The 18,502-nt window shown below is 40.8% G+C and overlaps 1 protein-coding gene across 1 annotated transcript in view; it reads right to left on the bottom strand.

Annotated features, from left to right (window-relative positions):
• ZCCHC4 (zinc finger CCHC-type containing 4) overlaps positions 1 to 18,205 on the bottom strand; it is a 51,771-nt gene extending 33,566 nt beyond the window's left edge. The window contains exons 1-5 of the mRNA XM_058722940.1: positions 18,058 to 18,205; positions 16,944 to 17,062; positions 16,117 to 16,199; positions 2,279 to 2,554; positions 1,359 to 1,439 (exon numbers count right to left, since the gene is read on the bottom strand). Coding sequence (XP_058578923.1) covers positions 1,359 to 1,439; positions 2,279 to 2,554; positions 16,117 to 16,199; positions 16,944 to 17,062; positions 18,058 to 18,184 — 686 coding nt within the window. The 5' untranslated portion in view covers positions 18,185 to 18,205. The remainder of the gene's footprint in view (positions 1 to 1,358; positions 1,440 to 2,278; positions 2,555 to 16,116; positions 16,200 to 16,943; positions 17,063 to 18,057) is intronic.
• Positions 18,206 to 18,502: the final 297 nt, after the last annotated feature.

The following is an 18,502-nucleotide window of genomic DNA, read 5'->3' on the forward strand; positions in this document are numbered from 1 at the left end:
GTCTGTATCATCACCTGTGGAATTACATCTTGCCAAGCCACGCTCATGTTAAGCAGAAATCGCTGTGCTAGTCCTGTCAATACGGAATGAGAGGTTACAGAAACTGTGGCTTATTTCTGAGAAATGTAGCTGCCTCTATTAGACCACCTAAAGTTGACCTGGAAATCTTAAAAATAGTAATAATAAATGATAAAAGCTGTACTTCTTGTTGTAACTTTTCCACTTTAAAAATCTGTTGGCCTTGTTTTTAGCGAGAGAAAGCACATGAAATTTCACAGATTCTCTCTGACAAATACTGGCATATTAGCCAAACAGACTCTATCAGATTACATAAAAAGAAACACAGTACCTGCTCCCTTTGACATAGTCAAGAACAAGTAAAAGATACTAAGAACACAGTGTTTTATAGCATCACCCTGATCTTGGGGAATCCAAGTAATTACAGCAAGTAAGGAAGGGTAGCCCAAGTTTACAGAATCACAGAGACTGTGGATGGACACATGTGCTTCTAAATCACCACCTGAGGGGAGGTACGACCCGTGGTCTTCTGTCAGTCTCATCTCTGCTTGTCCCAACACATCAGACGCCATTTAATTCTGGCCTTCTCCCACAGACTTTGTCTGTTTGTTAATCCTCTGCTTTAACACCTGTCTCTTCCCTAGCCCTCCCTTGACTTCAGGCTATTTCCAGTGAAAGACAACAGGCACATCATCTGGGAAGATCTTTTAAAATAAGTATCTTATCACATTTCCAACATGATGAAACAAAATCCTGAAGGAAGTTCACAATTATCTTTGAAAAATAAGTGTATGAGAAGAAATTTCACTCAGTAAGAATTTATCTCTAAATTATAAGCCCAAGACAATGAGACACATTGGTTGAAAGAATTTAGGAAGCACATCAGCAAGAAGGAATCCACTGCCTTCGTGTTTGAAATACGGAAGATTACATGTGGAGTTTATATGACTAAAAAGGCGGCTTCTAACCAATTACTACTTCTGAATGTTAAAGGAATGCAACCGGTAACAAACAATAAGAGGAAAACGTTAACAAGGAATAGGAGACAACTGGGTGCCCGTGTGGCCCAGTCAGTTAAGCGTCTGATTTTCAGGTCACGATCTCGTGGTTCATGAGTTCAAGCCCCAGGTCGAGCTCCGTGCTGACAGCTCAGAGCCTGGAGCCTGCTTCAGATTCTGTGTCTCCCTCTCTCTCTGCCCCTCCCCTACTCGGGCTCCCTCTCTCTCCCTCTCTCTCTCTCTCTCTCAAAAATAAATAAACATTAAAGAAGGAAGGAAGAAAGAAAGAAAGAAAGAAAGGTGACAATAAATGAGAATAAATACCATACTTTGTAAACCTACCGAAAATCAATATCCAATAAAAGGCTTTTAATGTTAGACTTCTCGTCACCGGATGCTTTCAACCTGATCAGCTCATGCAACCTAAAACAATTAATGAAAGCAAATTTAATAAGGAATTACAAATGCCATAGATAATAAAAAAATAAACCAAAAAAAAAAAAAAACCAAAAAACAAAAAAACAACACAAAACAAACAAAAACCCACCAATGTTCTCCTGGTATTTCTAATATTTCAATGAAACAACTGAAGTGAATTTGGCAAATATAACTGTTTCAGTTTTCAAGTGTTTTTTAAAAGGTAGAACCTATTTCAAAAAGAGAAGTCTAAAATTATAAACAAGTCAAGAATCAAACCAGAAGGAACCTTCCATCATATAACAGAAATCTATACAGGTTTCTCTCGAGGAGCACCTGGGTGGCTCAGTCGGTTAAGCGTCCGACTTCGGCTCAGGTCACGATCTCAACAGTTCATGGGTTCAAGCCCCGCGTCAGGCTCTGGGCTGACAGCTCAGAGCCTGGAGCTTGTTTCAGATTCTGCGTCTCCCTCTCTCTGCCCCTCCTCTGCTCATACTCTTTCTCTCTCCCTCCCTCTCTCAAAAATAAACAAACATAAAAAAAAAAAGATTTCTCTCAAATGACATATACAAACTCCTTAGGAGAAGGACCATGCTTTCTACTTCCTTTGTATATTTAAAGCTACGTGCGATGTCTCGGAACATAGTACACAGCTGCTTGATAATTCCGTCTCACAGTTTCAACAGTGGGGATAGAAGTTTTAAAAAAAAAAAATCATTGGGAGGGGGGACGGGCTACATGGGTCAGGGGCATTAAGGAATCTACTCCTGAAATCACTGTTGCGCTAGATGCTAGCTAACTTGGATGTAAATCAAAAAATAAGTAAATAAAATCGCTCGACCTACCTTGGTGTGCCAACGCACAGTACTCTCGTGAGCCCAAGGGCAGGAAGCAGGTCTACCAGGAAGTGGCAGGTACGCTCGGCAAACAAGTACTGGGCGTTTGTCTTCTTGTTCTCCAGTGGACGGAGAAGCTGGCTGGGCCTTCTGAGCTGGCCGACAGAGATGCTGCCCACCACCCAGTGCTCGCGGTGCTTCTCCCAGTCGTCCGGCAACAGCAACTGCTGGCATCTTTGACAAAACTTCCTCTCAGGCAAGGGCAACTCAATAAACTTCAAGTACCTTCAGGACATAACAAAACACAAAGCGATACGTTGGAAGTCTGCTGTTTTAAAGACAGTTTCTCTTTGCTATTTTTAGTATGCAAAAAGTATTCTTTTTTTAAAAAAATTTTAAATGTGTATTTATTTCTGAGAGAGAGAGAGAGAGAGCAGGGGAAGAGCAGAGAGAGAGAGAGAGAGAGGGGGGGGGGGAGGGAGAGAGAGAATCCCAAGCAGGCTCTGCACTGTCAGCACAAAGCCTGACGTGGGGCTCGAACTCACAAACCGTGAGATCATGACCTGAGCTAAAGTCAGACGCTCAACCATCTGAGCCACCCAGGGCCCCCGCCAAAAGTATTATTACTTCCTGAAGAGTACTGTGTAAAGAAGCAAAGGAAAGAAAAATCTGTGGAATGCTGGCTAGAATTTATGTCTGGCTGCATACCCACAAAGTAGAAAAGAATCAGCAGTTTTGTAAGAATTGAGATGCTCCAATTCAGTCACTGAATGAAGATCAATATCCACTTAAAATGTGAATATAATATATTACTCAAACAACGTAGTAGTAATGGAGACTACTATCACGCTTAAATTTATTGACAAATCCATGTGTTCCAACGCTGAAGTGTTAAGCAGTCTGGCTCGGTATGACAGTCATTTTAAAATGAGAAATTAAGATCGTTCTTCAATTTTTTATGGCATAGTTAGCGGGAAAAATTACCTCCTAAAAGAAAAAAATGTTCCCACAAAGTTCCTCTATTCTTAGCAGTACTGATGGGAGCAGCTCTGCAAAAGCTCATCCCCAAAATAGCAAGACAATACCCAGAGCCTTAAAAAACTGTACCAATAGCCCATTCGGTCTCCTTCAAATCATCCTCCTATCTGATTTCAAAGTTACTGCTTTGGTTTTTTTCTTCCATTTTATTAGAGATAATTAAAGAGAGAAAACAATCACTGTATGTTTTAAACACTGATGTTGGATAGCCACTAGCAGCTATGAAATCAGACTAGGGACACAAAAGAAAACCAAATAACACTATTGAGGCCTATGGCGGGTCAGAAATGTCTGAATCTAAGCATGTCGCATAGTCCACTAAAGGGTTCTTATCGTTGGAGCGGAGCCATACAGTTTCAACTGAACTGAACTCCGGGACTGCACTGGAAAAACTGTGAACTTCACACAGAATCAAAGTGGGTTTTAAAACTTTTTATATCTAAGCACAGTTTCACTTCAAAGCACCCACGGCAGTGACAAATCGATGCTCTGAATGGCTACAGCAAGAAATAGGCTTATCGTGCCAGTAATTTAAATGTTTCTATTTCCATGATAACTGTGCTTTTGACAGCTTTATCTATGACTGGAAAGAAAAGGGAAAGCAATATTAGAGGAAACTTTTATAGTAATTCAAAGTAAGACTGTCGGTAGAGGAAAGGGACATGAAATGCCGTAGAAAGAATCAGTACATTCTCCAGCAAGAGCAACACTGAATTCACTACTATTTCCCTTTCATTATTAAATGCGGAGTGTTGAAGACTTTCGCGTGCAGCCATGATAGAGTAACGGAAACCAGACTGACCACCTTGGCCCTCAAAAAATCTTTTAAACGGGGGCGCCTGGGGGGCTCAGTCGGTTGAGCGTCCGACTTCGGCTCAGGTCATGATCTCGCGGTCCATGAGTTCGAGCCACGCGTCGGGCTCTGTGCTGACAGCTCAGAGCCTGGAGCCTGTTTCAGATTCTGTGTCTCCCTCTCTTTGACCCTCCCCTGTTCATGCTCTGTCTCTCTCTGTCTCAAAAATAAATAAAAACAGTAAAAAAAAAGAAAAAAATTAAAAAAAATCTTTTAAACAGACAAAATAACATGAAACTGCGGCTTTAACATAATGGGACAACTGGCAGCCAAAATGGGGAATGGTGAGAGAAGGGAAGGGTTGAGGGGGAGGACAGCTGCCAGTTTGCCGCCTGCGCAGAGCTGGCAACAGAGGACAGAAAGCCCAAACAGAGCTCAGGGAATGGATGAGCAGAGCTGGGAACTCGTGGAGGTCAGGGCGGCTAGAATTCACAGGGCAGAGCACTAGTGAATGCACATGTGGAGCATCCCAGCCAGAAAGCAGGACGCGGAGACAGAGGGAGCTCCACGGTTTGCTACGACTCCCCTCGGGTCCGTAGCTGAGTACTGATTGGCACACGCAGGCGAAGGAAGCATCCAGAGCGCAGGAGAGAACCACTGGAAAGGAGCAGGTGGAATAATCGCCAGACACCCAACAGGACATGGGGTCGGTGTCTACCAAGCAGTCCGAGGGAGAAACCTCCTAAAACCCAAGCATCAGGTGCTGTCCTGAGAAGGGTACTGCTTCAGGAGCGGGGAGAAATCAGCCCTACCCCACAGATGCTCTAGTCCTGCCCAAAAGCTTGAAGATAAACCTTCGAAAGCAAGGAACAACAAACCTTTTCTGTACAGGATCAGGTAATAAATATGGAGCTTGGCAGGCCATCTGGTTTCTCTGTCACATCTATGCTGTGATCGTAGCACAAAAGCAACTACAAACCCAATGTGTAAATGAACAGGCATGACTAGAGGCGGTCTGCACACTGGGGTATGCCAAATCCTGCTGGAGAATACCAAACTATAGCCAAGTAACAACTGTGTTCCAGAACAAAGCTCAAAAATATGTAAAGGAATAAGAAATACCCAGTATACAAGGTAAAATTGATACTTCCAGCACTGAATCAAATACCAACAGGTATGTAAAGAAACAGGAAAACATGACCCATGACGAGGGGGAAAAACAACAAGAGCAACAACAATCAAATCAAACTGACTCAGAAATGACAAAGATGATCAGAGAGAAATTAAAGCCATTTACTGTAACTATATACCGTATGTTCAAGTGGTTTAAAAAAAAAAAAAAAGAAAAAAAGAATGAGCTTGTTAGGTAAAAACATAGAAAATATTAAAAAGACCCAAATTGAACCTTTAAAGTGTTTTTTTTTTTTAATTGTCTGAGTGGAAAAATAGCCTAGATTGGAGTAACAGAAATTTAGACGTGACAGAGGAACGATCCATATACATGAAGGCACAGTCTTAGAAATTACCCAAAATGAAACCCCAAGGGACAAAAATACATGAAAATGGGCCCCCAAGTGGGGTTGGGGAGATGGAAAAATTTTTGAAAAAATTATGGCTGCAATTTTCCAAAAATTACATCAAAAGACTCAAGAAGCTCAGAGAACTTCAAGCACAAGAAACGAAGAGAACTACAAGGTGCATCATACATAGTAAAATTACTCAAAATCAGTGAAAAAGAGAACATCTTAAAACCAGAAGAAAAAAAGACACTGTACAGAGGAACAAAGATTAAGAATGATATCAGATTTCTCACTGGGAACAATGTAAGAAAGAAGACAGAGCAGCAATACCAATTCTACATAAATTCTTCCAGTACCCTGAAGAGGAAGGTACAGTTCCCACTTCATTCATTAGGCCAGGATGACCCCAACACCAAACCAGAAAAAAATAATCGTAAGAAAACTAAAGACCAATAAACCTCATAAACACAAACTCAAAAGTTATTAACGGAATTTTAGCAAATCAAAACCACAGTGTATAAACAAGGTAACAGATCATGACCAAGTGTAGGTTAGCCCAGGAATGCAAGGCTGCTTTAATGTTTAATGTTGCAATCAGTGCAACTCACCAAATTAACAATCTTTTACAAAATGATCATCTCATTAAATGCAGGAAAAAAGCACTTGACAAAATCAAACACTCATTCATGAGAAAGATTCACAGAAAACTAGGAACAGAAGGAAACTTCCACAACCTGCTAAGGGGCATCTGAGAAAAACCTATTGCTAACACCATACTGGTAAAAGAATGAATACATTCCTCCCAAGATTGGGACACAAGCAAAGATGTCTACGCTTACCATTTCTAGTCAACACTCACTAGGGATTCTAGCCACTTTGATAAGACAAGAAAAAGAAATAAAAGGCACGGATCGGAAAGGAAACATAAAAATTTTTTTCACAGACAACATGATTGTATATGTAGAAAGCTCTGAGGAAATATTTTTAAAAGTTGCTAAACCTAGTAAGCTGATCAAGATTACACGATAAAAGATTAATACACAAAATCAATTGTACTGTTTACAGACTGGTTACTTTGCATATGATCAATCTTAAAGTCACACCAAGTGAATAACCAGGCATTATCTATCTTTTCATGTAATTCAAAAGGGAATATGCCCCACTACTTACAAAAGAGTTTTGTCCCCTGAAACCGAACTTGAGTCTGATGATACCTCTACAAGAAATACAGGGATAGAATAAATGTTAAACAACATTACAGGATGCAAGCAAGCAAATCCAGAATGTGAGGAATTCTATGGGACAAATTACTCTGTTTTTTTCAACAAACAAGTGATTAAAGATATCCACCAACTACAGTGCATAAACCCTGTTTGGATCCTGTTTGAAGAATCAATTATAAAACAGTATTTATGGCTAATAGTATTTATGGGCTAATCAGAGAAATGTGAATACTAACTGCATGTTACGTTAAGGAACTGTTCATAGTTTAGGCATTTTAATAGTATTGTGATTACGGTTTTTTTAAAGGCTTTATTTCTTGAGGTGCATATATTTATGGATAAAATATGTAATATCTACACTGGAGGTCACAGAAGGTACATGTGAAATAAAATTAACTACATATTAATGACAAATGAGGCTGGGTGTGGGTGTAGGAGACTCTTTATACTGTTCTCTCTTTTATATATGCCTGAAATGTCCCACAATAAAAGGTTTTAAAAAATGCTTTAAAGAAAAGGCAAGAATTAAACTCAAAGAAAACAAAGATGACCCCAAAAAATACTAAACCAAAAATGGATTGTAATCAGCCCTACATCATGTGAGATTTGGTTTTTCATTCGTTGACAATGGGAATATATGCTGGGAAATTTCTCAGAACTGAAGAACATGAGTTTCCAGTTTGAAAGGATTTCCCTAATACCCAGCAAAATAAAATGTAACAGACTCACATCAAGATAGATAGTCACGAGGGGCGCCTGGGTGGCGCAGTCGGTTAAGCGTCCGACTTCAGCCAGGTCACGATCTCGCGGTCCGTGAGTTCGAGCCCCGCGTCAGGCTCTGGGCTGATGGCTCGGAGCCTGGAGCCTGTTTCCGATTCTGTGTCTCTCTCTCTCTCTGCCCCTCCCCCGTTCATGCTCTGTCTCTCTGTCCCAAAAATAAATAAATAAAAAAAAGTTGAAAAAAAAAATTAAAAAAAAAAAAAAAAAAAAGATAGATAGTCACGAAATGTCATACCCCTAGGAACAAAAAGTTTCAAAAAAAAGAAAAAACGACAGAGGGATCAAACAGTCGCAGATCATTTATGAGATCAGGAATGAACTTCTTGAACTTGAACTTCTCAGCAGCTAAAATGAAGACAAAGTAAATGGAACATAGCCTTCCAAAATCTGAGGGAAAAATATTTCCAACATAGAATTCCATCATCTGCAAAGGTATCAATCAAGTATCGGCACAGATAAAGGTATTTCCAGAAACACAAGATTCCAAAATTGTTGGACAGTAAAAATCAGGTTGGCCTCAGATTTCTACAGCACCACATTTAACTCTAGATCAGTGTTCCTCACAAAGTGGCCACGAACTGGTGCTGGCAGTCAACTGTTACCAGTTCCTGATGACACAAAGACAGACATCAAGAGTATGTATTTAGAAATTTTTATACCAGTTAAAGTACTTTTATGTCTGTTCAAATTAACAATAAAAAATGTGGGCTTGTATTTTGTATGTCTTCTCTTTTCTTCATTTGACTTTCATTTTACTTTAATTTCTCTTTATCAGGTTTACAAAAGTATCTGACCCCAATGGGTAGGAAATAAAAACAAGAACCTAAAAAAGCAAACAGACAAAAGACCGATCCTTTAACACAGATCATTTAAGAAGCCCTGCTCTGAAGGACATGATGCAATCCTGCAATTGTTCCAAGGAAAACATGTAATCTGAATAATTTTATAGTTGGGTCAGTGCCACTCAAGAATAAAGCAGGTGGGCACCTGGGTGGCTCAGTCGGTTAAGTGTCCATCTTCGGCTCAGGTCACGATCTCAACAGTTCATGGGTTCAAACCCCGCGTCAGGCTCTGTGCTGACAGCTCAGAGCCTGGAGCCTCCTTCAGATTCTGTGTCTCCCTCTCTCTCTGCCCCTCTCCTGCACACACTCTCTCTCTCTCTCAAAAATAAATAAACATTAAAAAAAAAAAGAAACAAACATAAAAAAGTACCTGAGAAAAACTATCTTAAAAAAAAAAAAGAATAAAGGACTTTGTAGAACTCAGGTTATGTAGTCATATAATCTAAGTCCTTGCTGAAGAAACTGCAGGACTGCTAGGTGCCAGGTAGAAAGGGAAACCATTCCAGACTGGAGCATTTCTGAAAGCCCTAGGACAGATTTCTCTAAGATCTAAAAGACTGTGCTACATCTGAATGTTCTGAAAGGATTCAGACAACTGGCAGAGGGTTCGCGGTTGGAGCAGTGATAAGCACATAAATAAGCAAACAGCAGCTGCAACAGTAAAAAAATCCAAGACTATTCTTAACTCCAAAGAAAACAAAAAGCTGTGTAGGAAATAACTTACTATGATTTCTTATATGGTTCAGCTATGAGCAGCATTTACACAGTTATAATAATGCAAACACTAAAATATGAATCTAACCCAAAAATTATGATGTAGCCATATACAAATGGGGTAGTGAAAAGGTACAGATTCTGAGGTGGGGGGTGGCAGAGGTGAAGGGGAGAGGGCAGGAGAGGAGAGGAAGAAAGGTAAACCCTCCTCTTTCACAGGAAATAGATAATTCCAAAACTTGATAAATCAGGAAGTGGTAATGCAAGCATGTTTTGTATTTCACAGACAGGAAGGCAAATTCTAAAATAATTAGCCAGAATGGCTGACTGTAGTTGCTGCTGGGGAGGAGAAATGTAAGGGTGGAAACAGGAGCGTTGTTCTTTGTGAAACCTCACAGAACTGTTTGATTCCATTGCCACGTAAAGATTTTGGTTTGACTGAAATTTAACTCATACCGTACAACCACTCTTCTAAAGTGTACAATTCAGCAGTTTTTAGAGTGTTCATGAAGTTGGGCGACTATCACCACAATCTAATTCCAGACCATTGTCATCACCTCAAAAAGAAACCTTGAACCTGTCCACAGTCATTCCTCGTTCCCCAACCCCCAGCCCCTAGCAAGCATGCCTCTACTTTCTGTCTCAACAGATTTGCCTGTTTGGGGTATTTCATATCAACAGAATCATACAACAGCCACATAGGAATTTTTATTGAAAATTTCCGATTAATGTGAGACTTTTACTTAAAAAGTAAAAACCACGAGAATATGAATGTTAGCCATAGGGGGAGATAAATAAAGCAAGTACAGCAAAGGGGCTTCCAGGAAGCACCGAATCCATTTAACCACAGAATAAAAACGGAATCATATGGGCATTATGGTTACAGTATAAAATGTAAATAACGTAAATCCCAATACAAGAGGTCGGAGAAGTCCCAGAGAAAGTGGGAGACAGTGTAAGGACACTGGTGCTCTCATGTGTTAGAGGCAGAGACCAAAAGATATCATTTCAAAGTGAAAAATCGAGGGAAAGAGCAATAAGCAATATTCAAGGGCATAAAGGGTATTCCTAAAAAGAAATATAATCAACCAAAATTGGATAGTTCATGATCTCTCACTTTTAGATGGATGAAGACCATCTAAAGAAAGGATTAAATAGGATATAAAAAGCTAGAAAAGCAACTGTAAGAACAACAAAAAAAAACAGAAGCAGCACACATTAAATAAAACAAAGCAAAGCCAACATACGCCACATAGTGAAAGAGAACAAAGAGAAGAAAACCAGGAAGCATCAAGTAATACAGCAAAACCAAGATCAAGTGTTATCTATTATACCCGCTATGAAAATGAGATAAATCTAGCCACTAAACGAAAGCCAGTCAGACAGGATCACAAAGCAAAATCCAGCCATCCCAGTTCATCACTTCTAAGATGCGTATTTTTTCACTACGACAGAGACAGGATTTTTAACGCCATCAGCCAGACGGAGGGCATGATGTGGTTGGGATGGTCCCTCCCCACCCCCTCCACGTGCAAAACTGTCCCAGCCCTTCATGGTACCATCTCTTCAACTCGGCTCAATGCACTGCTGGAACTACATGTGTCACTGCCGTCATCTACGATTCGGTCCCCAAACGCAAGGGTATGACACGTGCAGTCAGGAACTAAAACGGAACAACAGGGCATACGTTGGATATTAGGGAAGTAAATACCCATCCTTGAGAGAGTGACGACTACAATCGAGGGCTTTATAGGAACAAAGAGAAGGAAGATCCCCACAGCTAGAGCTGTGTCAGGGTCTGTTACTTAAACCCAGTCCAAAGGACCACCTGTCACTCACCAAGCGATGCCCACTGAAGGAGGAAGACGCAAATTCACCAGGAAGAGATGAAAGTTTAAAAACACCATGAATGATCGGTGTACACTTTGCTCATGACACAGGACTCTCTGAAGGCACTGAGGACACTGAGTTTAATTACTTGTAAACAAAGGAAAAGAAGAATACTGTTAAGTGAACCTCCACCTCGAGATCTTTGTGCCCTGTCAAAACTGCTCTTCGGAAAGTTTTACTGCTGGTTTGTTAACCTTTCCTAGACAAAAGATAAACTGAGATCTTGTGCGTTTTTCTTTCTATTCAAAATCACATCATAATCATTCAAGTATACTGCTTTAAATTTAATATTCAGACACAAGGCTTTTTAGAGGTTTGGTAGGAAGAACATGAGAACATGAGAACTGAAGATTACTCAGCTCTCCCCCCTTATTGGTACTTTCTACACATACTGGGGGTGGGGGTGGGGCAGAGGAAATTCATTCTGCTGCATGGCTCAGCATGATTCACAAATTGCAGGCTAGCATTTCGAATGTCATTTTTATTGATCTCCTTTTGATGTTCCATTTGCCTTTCCTGGAGTAGACGAATTACGTTTATGGCATTTCCCTAATAGCAGACCTTGAAAATCTGAGTTTAAATGAGCTCTGAAAAAAACGTAACCAAATGAAGTTATCAACTAAACAAAACCATATGGATGCACATAAATTATTGCTTATTTTAGCATTAAAATATATCTTCTCTAAGACTTCATAGGTCACAATAAAGGTGCCAGCACACTACATAATAGAATAACATTTCAGGGCATGACAGGCAGCTAGAAACTATAAGGAAAGTCAAATCTCAGACACAAAATGTAAATCTGTCAACTGAACACATGAAATCAAAAGCATGGCTCAAAGAGTGAGGTTAAAAAAACAAATATCCAATCCTCTTCTGTAGCACCTAGCCATCTGTGCAGGACAGCCAGTTCCGTAATAAAAATCAAGTATAACAAGCTAATTTATATGGCTAGCTACATATTTCTTTTCTAGCAATTTGGAAAAGAAATTGCCAATGAAAAGCTATTGTTACTCCACAGTAACAGATAAAAGTTTGCTTTATAGAATAGGAATCACATTAAATGCATTTTAATACTTTCAAATGGTGTAGTTATTTCCTAAGACCATTTGTAAATGAGTCGTAGAAAGTTCACTTAGAAAACAATTACAACGTCAAGTAACAGTACATCATCCTTTGGGTCATTTACACACAGGAACGAACTGCGAGTTTCCAGCTGAAGACACTCTAAGAGAACAGGTACTTAATAACATAGAATAATTAACTTAGTAAGCCTTTGATTTTAAAAAGCCAAAATTTGGGGCGCCTGGGTGGCGCAGTCGGTTAGGCGTCCGACTTCAGCCAGGTCACGATCTCGCGGTCCGTGAGTTCGAGCCCCGCGTCAGGCTCCGGGCTGATGGCTCGGAGCCTGGAGCCTGTTTCCGATTCTGTGTCTCCCTCTCTCTCTGCCCCTCCCCCGTTCATGCTCTGTCTCTCTCTGTCCCAAAAATAAAAAAAAAAAAAGCCAAAATTTTACATGTTTAGAGGAATGACTGATTTCAAATGTTTTACTCCACAGAAAGCATATAAGAAAGCATGCAGCATCAATCACAGAACGAGGCAGTGAAATCAATGCCAGTGCATTTCAAAAAGCTTCAACTTCTACCCATCCTCCAAAACCTGTTCCAGTCCCATGTCCTTCAACGGTACTGATCAGCTAAGGCACAAGGTAGCTGTATCACTGCTGACCTCCGAGAACACCCAGCTTTTTTTCCTATAAATACTGTCTACATTTAACACATTCTTCTCAGCACGATGTTATCTTTGTGTATCTCAACTCCATTACTTGCATTTTAAGTTCTTTTTGAGACCTCAACAAAGAATGAATATATGGATGCATGGATGGATGGATGGAAGGAAGGAAGGAAGGAAGGAAGGAAGGAAGGAAGGAAGGAAGGAAGGAAGGGGAAGGAAGGGGAAGGAAGAGGAAGGAAAGAAGCAAACAAGCAAGCAAGCTTGGGCAACAAAATCCAAGGTTATGGGTTACAGATGATCTCAGAGGTTGAAAATTATTTTATTAAGACATGTTCTCAGGGCGCCTGGGTTGCTCTGTCAGTTAAGCGTCTGACTTCGGCTCAGGTCACGATCTCATGGTTCATGGGTTTAAGCCCCGTGTCAGGCTCTCTGCTGACAGCTTGGAGCCTGGAGCCTGCTTTGGATTCTGTGTCTCCTCTCTCTCTGCTCCGCCCCTACTCGGGCTCTGTCTCTCTCTCAAAAATAAACATTAAAAAAAGTAATAAAATTTAAAAAGACATGTTCTAAAGAATCAGCACTAGATTACAAATGACAGCATGACCTCTGAGAAATAACCTTTTGAAAATTCTTTAATTCTTCATATTTTAGCCAATGCTTTTATATTCCAATTAACATGAAATATGAATTTCAAAAATTATTATCAAAAAGCCATATTCTGGCAGCACAAAGACAGAACAGTGGTTTAGCTCCAGACTGAAATGTTCTTATACAAGGAAACAAGATCACCAAGATGTTCTTATAGTTTAATTGAATCACCAATATCCTTATGTAATAATATAAAAAAGATGCTTATCAGGTAGAATTGAAATGGCAAAGTGTAAGAGACTATGTATACATTATGACAACCTTGTAAAACAAACTTTAGCACAGGTCAAAAGGGCTGAGAGAAAATACTACAAAATGAACAAAATGAGGGGTTCAAGGGGAGAGATCACAGGTGATATTTTTCTACTTTGTACTTTCTGCATCTTTGGTGTTCTATGTCATTACGATAGATCTCTATAGAACTCATGTTTTATCTACTTAGATCTCCTTAAATCAAGTCAGCACATACCATATGTTAATTTGCATCTGCTTTCATGTTTAAAAATGTTTGAGAATCAGGGGCTTAAGTCTGCGTCACTGCTAAGCCATTCCAGTAGTAATGGCTTTAATGAAGTTCCTCATCTGCGCCAGGCCTCAATTTTCTCATCTAAGTAAATAAACTGCCTCAGCAAGATTAAATAATTCTCATGTGAAACACTTAGCCCACTAGCCCGCTCACAGTAGTGCTCAATTTACATGTTGTACTGTTGACTGAATCCCCATATAGTAAATGGTCATCACTGATTGAGTACTTTGGTTAGGGGTGATCAAGTTATCCTGTGAAAAGCCTCCTCCATCAAAGGACTTCAAAATCCAAGAAGCTCAAGAAAGAGGTTTTTAATAGAGTCTAGTTCTCCTTTCCACTTGGCCTAGATAAGACCTCAGAATCCTTCTGAACACAGCAGCCCAGGGAGCCAGCACACTTGCTGTGAGAGTAAAAACCTATTTGTCACCAGCAGCCCAGACCAGGGGCTTCGCAAGGAGCTTCTCCCAGCACACAGGAACAAGGCCTGTGACACAGAAGGAAGTGGCCTTTCACAGATCTCCAAAGAATTAAATCCGGGATTCAGGGGCGCCTGGGTGGCGCAGTCGGTGAAGCGTCCGACTTCAGCCAGGTCACGATCTCGCGGTCCGTGAGTTCGAGCCCCGCGTCAGGCTCTGGGCTGATGGCTGGGAGCCTGGAGCCTGTTTCCGATTCTGTGTCTCCCTCTCTCTCTGCCCCTCCCCCGTTCATGCTCTGTCTCTCTCTGTCCCAAAAATAAATAAAAAACGTTGAAAAAAAAAATTTAAAAAAAAAATAAATCCGGGATTCAACTTCCAGTCACTCAATAAAATATTTCAACAATGTAGATTTTTAAAAATAAATGTCCACAGTTTTCGAAAAGTGTTTTGTTTCTTTTAGTGCTGCAAAACAGAAACATTATGGTAAATCTTCATAACAGTGGATAGGGTCACGGATTCCTAGCTATATCATCAAAAAGCAAAGAAAACAAAAGCAAAAATTTGATAAGTTGGACTTGATCAAATTTAAAAACTCTTGTGCATCAAAGAACATCATCAAGAAAGTGAAACGGCTATTTACAGAATAGGAAAAAGTGTGTAAAAATCCTGTATCTGATAAGGGTCTGATGTCCCTTAACATATAAAGAATTCCTGCAATTCGACAACAAGAATTACAACCCTATTAAAGATGAACGAGGGACTTAAATAGACATTTCTCCAAAGAAGATATACAAATGGCCAACAAGCACATGAAAAGATAATCAACATCATTACTCATTAGGGCCCTAAAATTCAACACCACAATGACACATCACCTCACAAGTACTAAGATAATTAAAACACACACACACACACACACACACACACACACACAAAATAGTAAGTATCGACAAGGATGTGGAGAAACTGGAATCCTTGTACGTTGCTGGTAGGGATGTAAAATGGTGCAGCCCCTGTGGGTAAGAGTTTGGTGGTTCACCAAAACACCAAACACAGAAATATCGTATGATCCAATAATCCCACTCCTAGGTATATATAGAAAAGACTTGAAAACACAGACTCAAGCAGACATTCGTATGCCGATGTTCTCTCTAGCATTCGTCACAACAGCCAAAAGGTGGAAATGGTGTTCACTGATGAATGAATAGATCAACAAAATGTGGGGTGTGTGTGTGTGTGTGTGTGTGTGTGTGTGTGATGCAGTATTGCTCAGCCATAAAAAGGATGAGGTTCTGACACAAGCCACAACATGAATGAACCCTGAAAACATGCTAAGTGAAATAAACCAGGCACAAAAAAAGCCAAATCAGAAATACATAATTCCACTTACATACGGTAACTAGAACAGTCAAATTCATAGAGACATAAATTACATGAGAGCTTACCAGGGTTTGGGAAGAACTGGAATGGGAAGTTACTGCTTAATGATCAGAGAGTTTCTGTTTGGGGTGACGAAAAGGTTTTGGAAATATATAATGGTGACAATCGCACAACACTGTGACTACAATTGCCACTGAACTGTACATTTAAAATTATTAAAATGGCAAATGTTATGTTATATATATTCTACCACAATAAAAACTTTTTAAAAAATGAAAGTGAATTTAAGGACCCAGGAAAAAAAACAAAACAAAAATAATAAATAGAAATGCCATCACATCAGCACCTTTCTGCACACTGCGTTCGGGATAGAGGAGGCTGACATCTTCGGTTATGAGCTTCTCGGGCAGCAAGTCTAGTTTCTGACAACTGGAAAAGAATTAAAAAAACATTTAATAAACTACCAAACTTCCTACCCTCCTAGAAAACCCGGTATCACATTCTGACATTAAGAGGCCAATTAGAGCAGCTCAATGTTGTAAACAAGCATCTGTTTCAGGGGAAAACAAAACAAAGCACATTAAACTGGTAAAGTTCTAGAGAAGTACGAAGCAATACCTAACATATTAAAGCCCTGCAGGATTATCTCACAGTGATTTTAACAGACGTGCGGGAGAGTCGTATGCAAGACTGTGTTCCAAGAAACCCAACAAAGCTGGAATTTTTCTAGACAAAATTTTCAGAAACTTTAACTGGAGCTGAGTCCAAGAAGATACCAAGCTGATAACTACATCCCTAGGTGCCTTCATCAGTCATATAGTAACTGTACAAAGGATGCTCACTCAAATGTTAAAAAAAAAAAAAAAATACTTTTTTCTAAAACACTGCCTGAAATGATCACAACCTAGACTCGTTAGGGAGAAATCTATACTAACACCTCTGAATCTTAAAGGGAACTGTCTTTGAGACGGTTATTTACAGTATCAGTAATCAGAGTTCAGTTGAGAGCAGGTCTAAACTCCAGTCCCTTGACCCAAAAACCATGTCTTCATCTATCCAAAGAGATTTATCTCGTTTAATGCTCAAACTGCGTTTTTACTGGTTCACACATTCTCAAACAAATTGTCACATACATCAAAAATAAAAACATATATGTCCACAAAGTTGATATACCTTTTCATCTTCCCATTGAAAAAAATTACAGTCTTTTCTATCTCTACAGGCTGAGCAGGCATAAAACCTCCGCGATTCTTCTTTCCCTTGGTTCACCTTTACAAACAGAAGAGTGGGTCCTAGTTCCAGAAAGGGACAAAACATATCAACAATCGTCATCTACATCAAATTCTTAGCTTTCACTGCCCTTAAATAAAGCTTGATTTGGTTTTACGCACAATTTGTCATAATTAAACCTACACTCTGTTTAATTACTTTTTTTTCCCGTCACAATGTTTAGACACTGATGACTGAAGAAACGGCTTTTACAAACTAGTCTCTCCAGAAAGAAAATGCGATAGTCAGTTGCTGTCTACATGATGAATGACCTGGCTCCTGAGACTAAAACATGGCCAGGGTCCAGAGAACTGAGCATTTTGCCACCTCCACCCAGTTATCCTTTCAGTGAAAATTTGGGCTTTTGGAGTTGGGCACATCCTCTCTCCATAAGTTAGAGAAAAACTAGGTCTGGTTTCTAAGCAATAATTCACGCTATTCTTCTCCCTTTCTTTTTAAATTTTTATCTTTTATTTTAGAGAGGGAGAGCGCGCGAGGCGGGGGAGAGGAGGGAGGGAGAGAGACACGGACACAGACACTCCTCAACAGGTTCCATGCTCAGCGCACGGAGGGAGGGGCGGGGAGGCTCGATCCCACCACGCTGGAATCGAGACCTGAGCGGAAATCAAGAGTCTGTGGCTCAGTCGACTAGCTACGCCCCTCTTTCTAACTTTTTAAAATAAAGATGTCAAAACAACCAATGAAATCCACAAGTACTTGGCAACGGATTTACTCAATAACATGCATCCCCTTTGCTTAGACTGTCTCTTCCCTTGGCGGGGAGGGGGGGAGGGGAATGTAACAGCCACGGAGCCAAAACCGCAACAGTGAGGACTTCCTATGACAGTGTCTTAAATAAGCTGAAAACACTACGTCCCGAAGAAAGGGCGTTTTCTAGGGATCACACATGGTGGTACAGAGCATGAAAATCTGGGAGCCGTAAGAAGCCCATGGCACCCTCAGGCTAACCCCCGCCCCTTGCGCCCGAAAGCTCGGCAGGGCCCAAACGCGCACCCACCGTGAGGGCACAGCGGGGCAGGCGTGGCGGGATCAGAAGGAAAAACCACCTCCACTCCCGAGCTCCCCTGAAGACCCGAGTTCCCCTCTTCCTCCACCGCTCCCAGCCAGTCCCTGGGGGCCGCCATCTTCCCGCCACCGTCCCGAAAGCCTCCGTGCAAACAAAGGAGTCTGAGAAAGAGTGCCGCCACGCGGCACGGGGAACTCACAGCGCCCCCGCGCGTCTAGGAGGAGCTGAGACCGCCGGGGCTGAAGCTACACCCCGAAAGGCAGTCTCTTCTGCCCCTGGCTGCCCCCAAAAGGGTCCCTGGCGGGCAGACCAGGGTAAGGGTTTGGGGAAATGGGGGGGGGGGGGGGGGAAATTTGCACGCAATTTATTGGACCTGTGCAATAAGCTCACCTGTTATCTGCTCTACCCTTAGCACCCCAAGCACTATCCTCTCATA

Source organism: Neofelis nebulosa, chromosome 3, assembly GCF_028018385.1.
Source record: "Neofelis nebulosa isolate mNeoNeb1 chromosome 3, mNeoNeb1.pri, whole genome shotgun sequence".
Taxonomy (NCBI): domain Eukaryota; kingdom Metazoa; phylum Chordata; class Mammalia; order Carnivora; family Felidae; genus Neofelis; species Neofelis nebulosa.